The 13673-nt window shown below is 36.9% G+C and overlaps 1 protein-coding gene across 1 annotated transcript in view; it reads right to left on the bottom strand.

Moving 5' to 3' along the window:
- Positions 1 to 8207: 8207 nt before the first annotated feature.
- The window catches only part of HCN1 (hyperpolarization activated cyclic nucleotide gated potassium channel 1), a 799285-nt gene continuing 793819 nt past the window's right edge, over positions 8208 to 13673 (bottom strand). The window contains exons 7-8 of the mRNA XM_057495355.1: positions 12909 to 13073; positions 8208 to 9261 (exon numbers count right to left, since the gene is read on the bottom strand). Coding sequence (XP_057351338.1) covers positions 8384 to 9261; positions 12909 to 13073 — 1043 coding nt within the window. The 3' untranslated portion in view covers positions 8208 to 8383. The remainder of the gene's footprint in view (positions 9262 to 12908; positions 13074 to 13673) is intronic.

The raw sequence follows: 13673 nt of genomic DNA, 5'->3' as shown, positions 1-13673 counted from the left end.
AGGCTGCTTCCTTCCCCTTTGCATTCTCCTTGTCCTTATAAACTAACCAGTTCTGTCTTATTTTTTCATTTGTTGTTTATAAAGATTTCACGACTTCCTTTGGAATGCACATCTTTGCTTAAGGAACATATTCTTAGCTCCATTATAATAAAGGAACATGGTCATTGGAGAGGCTTCCTCATAGCAAATAAGGAGATTATTAAATACAATGTTAAATGCCCACAAAGCACATCGTTAAAGAGACTGAGGAATCTATGCACATATTCCAGAAGGAATTTGGTAGTAAGTGATGAAAAAAGCAGTCCCTTGATAATCAACCAAAGTCTATGCTGTTCTAATAGTAAATCTTCCTAACTTCTTCAATGTCATATTCCCTTTTGTTCTTTAGAACTAACACTGCAGCACTCCTTGCTATCAAAATGAATATTTAAATCACTTTTCAGATATTTATTTGATCTCTTTCAGTGTCATTTCCCCTTTTCATCACTGTTACCTGCATTGCTTTTCCAGTGTACGTTGCCGGCAAAGTTTGTTTCCTTGTGAATCCAAGGGTCTCTAGGCCCTGTGGATCCTGAAACAATTCCTGGTAAAATGGGGAGGAAGAAGTCTTGAACTGTGTTTATGTATAAAAGATTAGGTTAGGATAGTTTAAGAACTCAGATGTGACGTATCTTTCTTTTATTTTTAGCTGGCGTTTAATCTCCCTAATTTTTCATGTCCTCATATCTGAGGGCATGAAAGCCCTTTTCAAAATTTCCAAAGCTGTGGTCTGTTTACATAACATGAGGATTTGACTCTTGTCAACTATTTCATTTTGGAAGGATGGAGCGCCTTTAGAAACTTTGCTGTTTTTGTCATCAAAGTAACATGTGTTTTAATATGTTGAACTGAGACAATAGGAAGGAATTAGATGAGCTATCAGAGATACTTAACATTTTGCAGAAATACTAATTGCTTAGGTAGATATAAGTCAGATAGATATTGAAGTGACTTAATGTATTCAGGGAAGTTTGCATTTTGCATTTTACTCTCATATATGTTTGTTACATCTAAAAGAAAAAGGTATTTCCCAAAATTACTTAAGGCCAGCACTTCTGAGACATATTTCACTCTCTTAGGAAGTAAAGCTCATGATAATAATCTATGACCAGTAATTTTCTAAAAAATCATTGTCAACCAATCCTTTTTTTCTTGCAAAATGATTCAATCTAGAATGAATCTTTGCATTAACTTACTCAGAACTCTTGTCAAAATATTTGAACTAAAATTTTGAATGTTTGTAACTGATTTATCTGAAAAATTGTTTTAACAGTCTAGCTGAAGTCTTAAAACTTGCCAATATTCAAAGCTTGGAGCAATGAACAAAATCATGTAATACATTCCTGCTTATGTGTTCATGTGAAGGCTAGTAATAAATTAGCTTGAGAAAAATTAAATTTTAATTACAAGTATCACCTTCAGAAGCCATTATCTAGGAGTTTCAAATGTGGAGAAATTATTTGTTCATTTACCCATAGAAATATAGAATGTCATATGCAAATAATCATCCTTTTATAAATAGCTATGCAAAACAGCCCAAACTGATGGATTTGATCATTGTTCTTCTATGAGAGTAAATACAACTTAGGTTACATATAAGGTTATAAAGTTATTAGACTTTTATAAGTAAATAGCACAGATCTTTAGATTCTTGAGAGTTTGAGTTTGTAAAGCTGTATACATATCAAAAAGCTTTTGGAACATGTCTAGAGGGCCTTGAGAGATAATTTATTAGCCATACATAAAAATGACCACATTTTGTTTTTGATCACAGATAGTGATGCTAAACTAGATCATCTACTGCATTGAGAAATTAGGGCTTCTAATGAGTTTTAGCTGATTCCCAAAATGGGCCTTATTATTACCAAGTAGAGATAAACGGCGGTTGAGGATACTCATATGCTCTTGCTACTGGTCCTGAAAGCTGTTTTGAATTGGGGAGACAAATCTCTTTTGATTCATGCTTACGTCTTTGGGATATGTGCTAAGCATTTTAAGACAATTACTGTGGGAAGGATAATAATCATCTTCCCATCAGTCTCTTTACATGGCAATACAGTTTATGTATTGATCTTTTGTATGAAGATATATAGGGAATTTGCATGCTATGAATTATAGGCCTTTATTAAATACTATTTAATATTTCTCAAATGAAATACTTCATTATGGTAGATATCAGCATATGATGCTTTGCAGAGCTGCACATTTTCACTGGAACTACAGTATGTTGGTAATAGGTCTTTAGAGAAGAGTTAGGCAAACAACTTTTATCATTAAATATTTGGAAACTAAGGCGTTAGACAAAAGTATTACAAGGAGAAAATGAGAATGCATTTGGCAAACTGTTCAAATCTTTCAAACTTCTTCATGTTTTTCTTTAAAAAATAGATTTCCCACTTCTGAGGAGTTTCCCTCATAAAGTTAAAAGAGATTAAGAATCTGTCAAGGAAATATCTTTGCTTCTACAAATCTGAATTTTCTCTGGGGAAAGCTATGATCAGTCTGGTTAAATAACAATTCGGTTTATCTTTTTGTTTTTGTTTTTGTAAAACACCTTCATTATTTAAAAAAATGTCTGAATAACTGAATGGCTTGTATTCAATTGTTTTATTAAAAACATAAAACAGTGCTTACCTTTTGAACAATTATTTTATTTACTTATTTATTCAGATGTGTTCAATTGAATAAATACTCTCCTTGGCTCAAATGTTATTATTTAACTATTTACAATTAAAAAAATAAAGAGATGTTTCCCTTTGGGAGGGATGACCATTGATTCTACATTAAAAATGAAATAGCTCCAGAGACTACCTATTTTCATCAACCCTTGAGTGTAGTGCCTCCAGCAAGACCTGGAGTACTCATTTTGTTTCAACCAAAGCTATTTCGTCACTCCTTTTCCTCCATACAGGTTCTAACTTACCTTCAGACCCTTCCAGGCCCCTATATTCTTTGTCTTAAGCAGTGTCATTTCAGTTTCAATTTCTCATTCCCATTACCCTGTTCAGCAGACCTAGGACTTTCCTTAGGATCCGGCATCACCACAAGGCTGCATTAGGTTCTAAGTAGCCCCTAATTTTGCTCTGTCATAAATTATTTTTCCTGTCACATTAGCAACACACACATTTTAACATGTGTCCTCCCAGCTGATAATCCGGGTTCTGTAAAATTGGGAAGATAAAGGAGAAAACTGTAAAACCATTGGCCTGATGATAAAACTCTTCAGGGTGTTTAGAAGGTTTAAAACCCATTCCATTTCCCATTCCATTTCTACTCTCCATCAGCCTGTCATACCGGCCAGCAGCACTGTACTACCGAGGGGCCCAGTCACCTGCGTTCTACTGAACATCCCTATTTTAGAAAAAAGCAGGTTTCCTTTATCAGTTAAAGGTTAGCTCCTTCAGCTAGCTTTATGAGTTAAAGGTTAGCATTTAATATATTACTTTTTCTCTCTACTCAGGGATTTGGGAAACAAACCCTGAACCTTATGCATAGGTCCTTTTCATTTCCTTTTAAACAATTCTCAGAGTGTGTGTCAAAGCAAAGTGGGGCAAGACTTTTATCACAGACATCCTTTGAATCCCTTTGTCCCATGGAAGTCTCCATAGGGAGCCAGGCCAGGATTAGAGTGAGGCAACTGAGGCAAGGTCAGGCAGGCGCAGGGCTGGGTCTCTGTTTTAATTTAAAATTGACATTTGCCTCATAATTATTACCTTAATTTTAATTTGTTAATATTGTTTAAAACATTACTTGTCTTGATTATTGATTTTTTTGGCACCCCAAAGTTTGTGCATGAGGCAAATGCCTCGCTCAGGCTACCCTCATCGCTGTGCTGCTTAGAGTGACAATCTCCTTTTCTGATTACTCGGCAGAGAGAGAACATGTTTGGATTTGGAGAAAAGGTAGTGTAATTTCATTGAGAGAGTGGCCAAAACTGAGACTCCATCAAGTATTTCAAAATAACTGATATGATTCTAAACAATTATAATAAAGTTATCTTTTCCTAGCAACAGATTGGTGACTATGACATAAAATCTTTCCTATATAGTAAAGCTCATACACTTCATACCCTAAAGCTATGAAGGAAATGATGAAGAACAAAATGGAAAATATGAACGGAAATGTCCGTTGCCCCTGGGAGGAAGGAATGTGGCCTTTGGTCAAAACTCCAAAATGGGAGGAGGATGAATATGGTTTTCTGGCCAGGTTTGTTCCTACATCCTTGATGAATTTAGGCAGAGGTTAATTCATACTTTCTTCTCTCCTTCTCAAAGCAGGGGTTCTCCGCATAACTGACTTCACTGTTGGCCAGTTTATAAAAAATAGATGCCATTTTTAAAAGGAAAAAATTAAAATTGCTCAGAAAGTCACTGCTTTCCAGTGCCAATAGGTCTACTTAACTCTGAATACACTAGCAAATCTTCTTTGTTCCATCCCATTTTCCTGGAAAAAGGACATACTGAGTAAAGTCATAAACTGAGCTAACAATTCAGTGCATGCAGCCAATCACACTTGCTTAAATATTTGACCATAACTTTCAGGACTCAGAGTACTATTGATGCTCAGCATGCAATTATTCTACAAGGACCACATTTCCTTTGTATTGTACAGCATAAATAATTTTTTGAACAGGCAGAGCATGTAATAGAACTTTGCTAGGTGTAGTGTATATGAACAAAATAACCATATCTGGGTTTTAAGATACATATTCTGGAAAGAAGTATAAAAGAGAAATCTTATTCAAACAGATTAATGTTATAAACAATGAAACTGAGGTCCATAAAAACAAAGTAGCATAGTAAAATTGGCAAATATAAACACCTAAGTTGAAAAAGAAGGCAGGAGTCTTTAAAAATAGGCCTGGAAGATTATAGAAACCTCCTATACTTTGAAGTATAAATAATTCAGGCTTTGAGATAATAGACCTAAAAGTTTAAATACTTACATTCTTTATATCACATATGTCCCTTAGGTATTATTCTAATAATTTGACTGTACTTTAGGAATTATTCTAATAATTTGACTGCACTTTATAGTGTCCTGTGGATGTTACCTCACTTAAAGTTTAGAAATGGTAAAATAACCACCTTTTTAAAGTGGAGTAGAATCCATCAGAGAATCATTCACTTATGGAGTGGCCACTCAGACCTGAAGACACGTTATTTATTTGATGAATAGCATCTACTGCCATTCCTGCCATTTATCCTTATGTTTTTGAGAATTCTTCACTCACTGTAATAAACTGTCAGGCTTTTAGATCTGAATTCAAAAAGAGGGAGTTTCTAGCACTATCCAAAGCCTTTTCAAGACCCAAGGCGATCATAAAATAGGTTGTGTAAGTAAATTATAGGACAATTATTTTTCATCCCTATATCCAATAATAGCACAGAAATGGGTGTGTTTTGAAACTCGTTGTTACCACATACTAAAGAAGCAAAGAATTTTTAAAAATGATTAACTTGTACTATAGGGAGAAGTAAAATACAGGAGTAACTGGAAAACCAATATTCTATTTACATTTCTCTCTGCAACTATAGAGTATCTATAATTAATTTTATAATGGTGCAAATATAAGCCCTCTTTGAAATCTTACGATGCAAAAAGAGGCAAATCTGTACTCATTAATAAAACAAAATGTTTGATTAAGAGTATATTGATAAAATAAAATATTCATGATTTTAGTTTATTTTCTGTTGAATTTATTAATAATCTTTATATATATTTATATATGTATGGCTTTGAGCAAAGACAAAAGAAATATTCTAATTCATCCCTGATCATACAGTTGTAAGAATCAGCTATTTTCCCAGCAGAAAGACCAGTCTTTCCAGTAATACATTTCTTTCTGTATAGATTAAAACTCCATACTTGGGGGCTTAACTATGTACAGAGAAAAGAGGTGACTTTTCAACTAACAATGGACTTTTATATTACAGGAAAGTGAGTCAATTTTTTTCTTAACCTAAGTATATATATTCATACATCTATATATATATAATTTACCCTGTATCATTTTATTAGTTTAACATATAAACCTTAGTTTTTTGTCCATTCTATTACAAAATGAATAAAAATTTTATGGTTGCACTGAAAGACCATGCAATTCAATTTTGCTTACATTTCCCAATAGTGCTCAAAATAAAAAAACCAAAAATTTATATATATAAAAATATTTCACTACCAAACCCATTAGTCCTATCAAATGTAAACCTTTAATAGTTTAAAGGACCAATACATGACCTTAATAAACTGAAGTTAATTCTCAATATTTTAATAAAATAAAGGAGTTTTGTACTGATATGTAAATGGTCTTACAGCTTTCCCACAGTTTTAGGTAGACTGAACAATCCCTTTCTTACACCATTCCTAACATGCCATCACATGTCACCACCATGTTAGTGATAATACATTGGCTAGCATTGTTGATAACCTCCACACAAGCTGGGATCTGTTAGAAGTTAAGCATAACAACTCATTTTGGTATTATAGGTATTATATCCGTAAAAGGCATAACCGGCAGCGTGGATCCATTTTAGAGTTTTTGCTTTTTTTTTTTCTCTGTCCTCAAGTCTATGTGGAGGCCCTGTCCCATTTAATGTGTGATCTTTGTTAAGTTCTTCTTAAATGTATCGCCCGTGTCAAAGATACCGAAGACCTCCGCTTCAGGTCATTTTTTTAACTTGGGTTATTTACAGAAGTCGGTTATTAGGAATCATCCAATTGTGTTCCAATCAGCCACCACAATCGTGGGGTCATTAGGCACAAATGATTACTAAGGGACTTTGAGAAGCAGCAGATGCTCACAGATCATGGAGTTAAGGAAACAGACAAACAAACAATGCTCACAGACATTCAGTTTGACCCCTGCTTTCTGTCACCTTGTCCATACATTTTTTTCGGCGCGTTTGAATAACAAACCTCCTATTTAAGGGCTATGTTAGTCACCACATGGCTTAAAGGTTTACTAACCATTTTGTTGTAATGTACACAGGGCAGAGTGTGTGTTCCCAAACGGACCTGATGCTATAGTGCATTTATTTCCTTAAATTAATACCACAGTAAACTACCAACTACAGTGAAGACACAGACACCCTGGCAACTCCTAATCAAGCTGTGGTTTTGCAAATCATTATCTAAATGATAACAGTAATGATATTAAATGAAAGTGAAAACCTCACTTCTAGATTTAGGTCAGAGATCCAAGTCAGCCTTAGAGGAATTTTAAGATAAGCAATTAATGAATGGTTATTCTTTTCTAGAAGTGAGAAATAGTTTTAAGTCTTTTCCTATAATGACTGATTTGAAGCTCTTCTTTTTACCAAAAAGCATGCAGGGACTAGTTTCAGATGCTTGATTACGGCAAGAAGGAAGAAAAGTAATGATTTTTGGTATAATACAAGCAATTTGTGGAACTGAGCATACAAGTTTGCCTAAAACATTGCAGGTTAAAATAATATTGTAGGTTTCAAGCCATTGCATTACAGTTGAGTAAGCGTCACAATTAAGTTTTGTAAAATTTAAAACTCTTAAGTTCTGAAGTAAAGCAATAAAACTAAATTCTTAAACGATGACTTTTACCTTCGTACAGAACAGAATAGCTATTTCATTTGGGTTGAAAAAGTTATTCACAGCTAACGTTGATTGAGTCTCGGTAAAAGTCTGATAACATGAAGACAAATACCCTTCAGCTTTCTGAAAGGACAGTGAACACATCTGAGGTTAGAGAGATTCTGTAAGTGGCAATGCTAGTCTCCAACCATGGCCAGGCATATAGTGTGTTCTTTACCTTAATTCAAAATTGAAAGCACCTAAATATAATTTAGACCTATAAAATGGGATTTGCTGTGTAATCCTTCATAATTAATGATTAACAATTTAGATGCAGAGACACAGCTAATGAAAGTTCTGATTGGTGCTATTCAGTAGCTCACTTGAGTTGCCTTTTTAAAAATCAGTTTTGTTTTTGTTTCCATTGAATCAAAGAACTCTTCATAAAATAGAGAAATACATATATCAAAGGAATTCAGTAAAAGTAGGCTAAAAATAAATAATCTTACAACAACATTTTAAATCCTTTAATGATGTAAAGAAAGGAAGACATATAACACTGAATGCTAAACAGGCCTTTCGAACTCTCTTAGGAATTTAGATATATATTTAATAGTATATATGTATATATATATATATGTATTTTTTTTACATTTTGCATGTAGGTCAGAGCTGTCTAAAATACCTCTCCATAGTAGGCTATAGGGGATCTATCAGGAGACAGAGGAAAATAAGATCTGAGAGTATCCTCAGTTTAAATTAGAGTATTTCTTTCTGCTTTCACGATCAGCATAGATCATAAATTTGAAGCAAATCGTGGCTTTTCTGCATCTGGGTCTGTTTTTAAGACTGAGGACTCTCTCTGAAGAGCAGCTGCTGGTGGAGGGGGCGCAGGTGGGGGTGCTCCTCGGTTGGGAGGAATGGCTCCCGACGACATCTGTCGGAACAGGGTGACTCGCTGGGGGACAGTACCCCTGCCCCCCGCCTGAAGGCCCGGGCCGTGGACTGCTGTCACGGGTTGAGGAAGGGAGGCCAGGGACTCGCCCACGGTGGGATGAGGTCTGGAAATCAGAGTGGAAACCTCATGGGGCAGCGAGGGCTGCGAGGCAGACAAAGGCCTGACCTCGCGGGTCAGGCTGACGTTGTGCAGCGCCTGCGCACTGCGGTGCACCTCGTTCTTGGGCGTGGAGCTGCTGGACGGTTGCTGAGGCTGCGACGGCTGTGGCGGTTGCGGTGGCGGCGGTTGCGGTAACGGTGTTGGCAGCTGCGTGAGCGATAGCTGGGAAGCGGTGGGAGAGGCGTAGTGGAAAGTTCGCGTGGCCAGCGGGCTCTGCACTGGTGGGCTGCAGACCGCCGTGGTGTAGGAGCAGGGCGACAGCACGGCCGAGGGCTGTGGCGTCTGCGTGCTGGGGCTGGGGGAATGCAGGTTGCTGTGAGACAGGCTGGGGGCGGTGTACACCGGCGGGGACTGGGTCCTCACGCGCGCGGTGGGCGTTGTGGTCGAAGACGTGTAATTCAGGGCCGCAGTTTGAGGGTAATTAATTGGAGCTATCGCCTGCACCATCTCCCTGTCGTGTTTCACAATCTGCTTCAGGATCTCATTCTCCTGATTGTTGAAGACACCAGTGTTCAGATCCTTCTGGAACTTTTGCAGAAGAATTGAGTTTTTCTTTCCTGTCAGCAGAACAAAGAAGGGCATTTAGAAAGCCTACAAATGACTGACGACAACTGCAAGTGAGAGTGGCTTCTGAGAACCGAAGTGTGCCAGTGTTTAATGGAGAGGCTTAAAAGCAAGTACTCACCTCGACAGCAAATGCAAAGTGTGGCTCCTGCCCTGCACGCTTCCTGTTGTCTCTCTGATGAATATTACCTACTATGCAAGTCAAGTTGAAAAGTCTGTAAGATGGCTGCCATTTTACAGAAGAAATGGAGATATTTAACATGAGGGCTGCCTTGAAGCGTGGGAGAGGAGAGGGCATTTGGATCAGGATGGGCCTGGAAAAAAAACTTCAGTTGAAAGCTACCTTTTCAAGAAAGACAATGGAACACTTACTATCTGACAGACACTCAACTGAAGGCTTTAGGGAGATTTATTGTTTTTAATCCTCAGCTCTTAGGGGGTAGGCGTGTTCACAATCCCACTTCACCCAAAAGGAGAATGGGACACAGGAAGGTTAAGAACAATGCCCATGAAAATGTGGTTAAAAACTAATAGAACTGGAGAGAGAAAACATAAATCTGCTTGTAGATCCTTACTACAGACAACCAGCCAGCCGCATGTGTATCGCTTGAGGGCTCTCTAGCCTCTTGGGTCTCACCCCACTTTCTGAACCAGATACTGCATTTTACTGAGATCCCTGAGTGATTCTCACATGCACGTTTGTGAAGCACTGTGGCAAGGCCTATGCAAGTGATCCTCCCCAGCACTTTCATATTTTTCTCATCTTTGGAGTTTTAAAACATACTGATTGCCACCTGTACCCTGCCAATTAAATCAGAATAACCAGACAGGGAGTCTAGATTTAAGTACTTCAAAAGCAAATGTCCCCAGGGGATTCTTATGTATAGTCAGATCAAGAACCACCTCATAATCTTTCCTCTTCTGAGAGATTGTGAGATTGAAGAGACCTGCTAGAGGGCAGGCTCTTGGCTCACTCTAGTACCTCAATAAGCATTACGTCTCCTTCTTTGATGACATTGGTATTGGAGTGGTTTGCAGTAAGTGGACATTCTCTGGCAGTATGACCATCAGAATTAAAATTAGATTGAAGAAAGAGGAGAAAATTGGTGATTTTTTTATGGCCTCTTGATAAAATAATACCCAGGTGAATAATACAGTAACAGAAAAGTAAATCAATTTGTCATATTGCTAAATATAATTTACTTGACTGGTAAAACTATCATTTTAGATGACTGCCAAATAGTTACTGTCTCTCTTTACAGAATTGTCCAAACTTCCCAAAGAACAAAACCTCCTATGTTAGTAATAAATATAAATGATGATTGAGCATACTGTCTTAACTAATGTGAAAACAACATGAAAGCAAATGAGTTTAGCCTTTCCCAAAATCCAGCTATGCCAGAAAACAAGATGGCTTCTGTCAGGCTCACTGAGGCCCAAAGCAAAACAGAGTAGGATACCCATGTGTTAACAAGAGGTGACACACTATTCTGTGTTCTTGGAAGACCCACAAAATAAAGCATTTTCTCCAAAGCCAAACCAGTCCCTCACATGGTCCCACTACTCCTGCCAAAACAGACAAGGGCTGGAAAATCAATCAGCTGTAACTTGCATCAACCAATCCAGATGTAACAAGCTTGCCTCCCTCATTTACATAATGGGCCTGTGCCAAAACCTGGCCAGAAACTTTTACTATAGAAACAATCCTCTCCCTTTGTTCCTCTGGTCACACTTTTGGTTCATAGACAACCAAGGGCTGTGCCTCCTGGGTACACAATCCATTTTTTTAGCAATAAAGTTGTCCTTAACTAAATTTCCTATTTTATAGAGAGATTCGTTAACACTAAATACTGTATACATTCATAAGCAATAGCCATAAAATGGAGAAGGATGATATTTCTGTGTGATTATGTGAATAGTCAGTATTTCATAATTTTAAGTATCTATGGACTTGTAGAAAAATACTGTAACTTGTAGTATAATGTTACAACTTTTTAGGTATCAAAACTGCAAATGCTTGGTGCTTATTAGCAATTTTATGGCCCACATTATTGACTGCAAACCATTTCATGCCAACTTCTTTATAAAAATTAACTGTAATAAATTAGATAAGAGTGAAATTTTAACCCTCTTTATGAGATTAACAGAAATTCTCTATTGAAATATCCTGATTTTAATGTTTTCTCTAAAGCTGTGTAGCTGGCTTAGGAAAGAACTCCTATGCTCAGAAGTTAGTTCCTAGCTCTACCATGAGAACTCATACACCACAAAGAGGAATGTTATTTTCAAATTAAGTAAAGATGCTTTCAGGAGTACTCACTTCTTTAATGGGCTTTGTCTTCCTGGACACTATGTCCTCTTACATCTCTAAGTTGTCAATGTGAATTTCTAATATGTGTGTTATGTTTAAAGGCAATGTCCAAATACCACCCTTACTTCTAACTGAATTTCAGACCCTCAAGGAGTTTTTGTCCTACTAATATAGAGTGAAAAAAAAAAAGTAAAGTGTAGAAGAAAAGCTGATGCAAGACTTTATCAGTCAGAAGTCCTTACCTCTAATAAGAATGAAGCAGTTGAAGGACCTCTTTGCTTACTCCCAAAGATCCCAGCCCTTTCTCCTTCGAGTTCACTGATTCATCAACCCTCCCTACCTCTCTTCTACAATATTCATGGTGTACTAGGAACTGTGAGTGTAATAGTGAATTAGACACAATCTCTGCATTCATAAGTCTCAGAGTCTGTGAAGCAATTACAATAATGAAGGCAATGTTGTAATGGAAGACCTTCTGATGAGTCTGGGAGAACATACCCAGCATACTCAGACTCTTAGTGGGACAGGAAGTCAGAGAGGGTTTTTACAGGGAAGTGAGGTCTAAACTAAGGAGGGATGAGTAAAGTTAAGTAGGGCAAGGGGGCAGAGCAGGGTAGGGTGGGAGAAGAGGATTTAGGTGTGGAAAATGAATCCATACCACCTTCTGACATTGGAATGTTCCAGCGTATCTTGGGAAGTGAACAGCAAGTCCAGCTGATCTAACTTTACTATAGCAATTAATCAAATCTGTAAACTAGTATATCTACTAAAGTCTAATTTACATTTTTTTATTTGAGAGCAGAGAAGACTTTGAAATAAATTGATATTTGCAAAGTAAAGCATCCATATAAGGCACTTCTATTGAGGCTTTTTCTGCTTGAGTCTGTATTACAAACAATTCCAGAAGTTTCTACTGAGACAATTAAAATGCACAAATTTCCAATTCTCAATCTAAGGATAAAAATGCAAAGTTGATCCTTAAAAACTAAAAAACCTTCATAATAAAATTTGGTTTGTGATGTAGACTCACTATGTATTTTTAGTTCAATTTTAGTGCTACCTAGTATTTTTATCATTGCTTTTAACTTGAGGATTCAAATTGTCTTGGTATCAACTGGGGAAATCAGATTTTGTAGCTAGTAAAAATAGAGATGAATACTTAAAAAAGTTAGGTAGTAGAAATATGGCTAGAGCCAACTGCAATTTGTATGTTAATTAACAAGCAATCTACGACCTACATTTAGGACTTACGATGGCAAACATACATCAGTCCACTGGATTAAAACTACATTGTGCACAAAGAAGATTAGAAAACTGAAGAAAGAGTACCTATCCGGTCCAGTCGGTCGATGGCAACTGTCTCAAAGGCTCTCCTCATCATTGGATATTCCTCCAGGACCTCATTGAAATTGTCCACAGACAACGAATAAAGACGACAATATGTATCAGCTCGAACACTGGCAGTGCGGCGTCCCTTGGTCAGCAGGCAGATCTCTAGAAAAACAAGAAATAAAGATTTGTTTGGAAAGGAAAGGAAAATGACTGGCATTTCTGAAAGGCAAAGTTGCTTAACTAAAGGAAATACAGCAAAATAACTACCAAAAGGGGCCTAAATTCACACTTCTCTGAACTTTTTTAAAGAAGTTCAGTTCATGTTGATAAATATCATTAGTAAATTATGTGGTAGACATCGTGGACTTGATATTAGGGTTGGAAAGGTTAAGTCATACATAACCTTTACTTTGTGTTACATCTATATTGGTGGTAATAAAAAAAGAGTTCATCTTAAGTGTTCATTTAAATGCACTCTGGTAAGGATAATGATACAGAAGGCAAGCACTGTGGTAGTACTAAAAAAGCATAGAGAGGATTTTAGGAAATGCACCTAAGCCCCCAATTATGTTTGTTGTTGTTCATGCTGATAAACATGTTGGAAACTTAATAATTAATTTTGCCAAGTGTTCATGTTTGTGTGAGTGCTCATGTGTGTGTGTGTGTGTGTGTGTGTGTGTGTGTGTGTGTGTGTGTGTGCATGCACATGCGCACTGGTTGTGTGTAGGAATCTATATTGGTCATCAGTTAAGTGTAAAGCTT

This window comes from Manis pentadactyla, chromosome 2 (genome assembly GCF_030020395.1).
Source record: "Manis pentadactyla isolate mManPen7 chromosome 2, mManPen7.hap1, whole genome shotgun sequence".
Classification (NCBI taxonomy): Eukaryota; Metazoa; Chordata; class Mammalia; order Pholidota; family Manidae; genus Manis; species Manis pentadactyla.
Note: the sequence above shows the minus strand (reverse complement) of the source record. Positions and strands in the feature narration are given on the sequence as shown.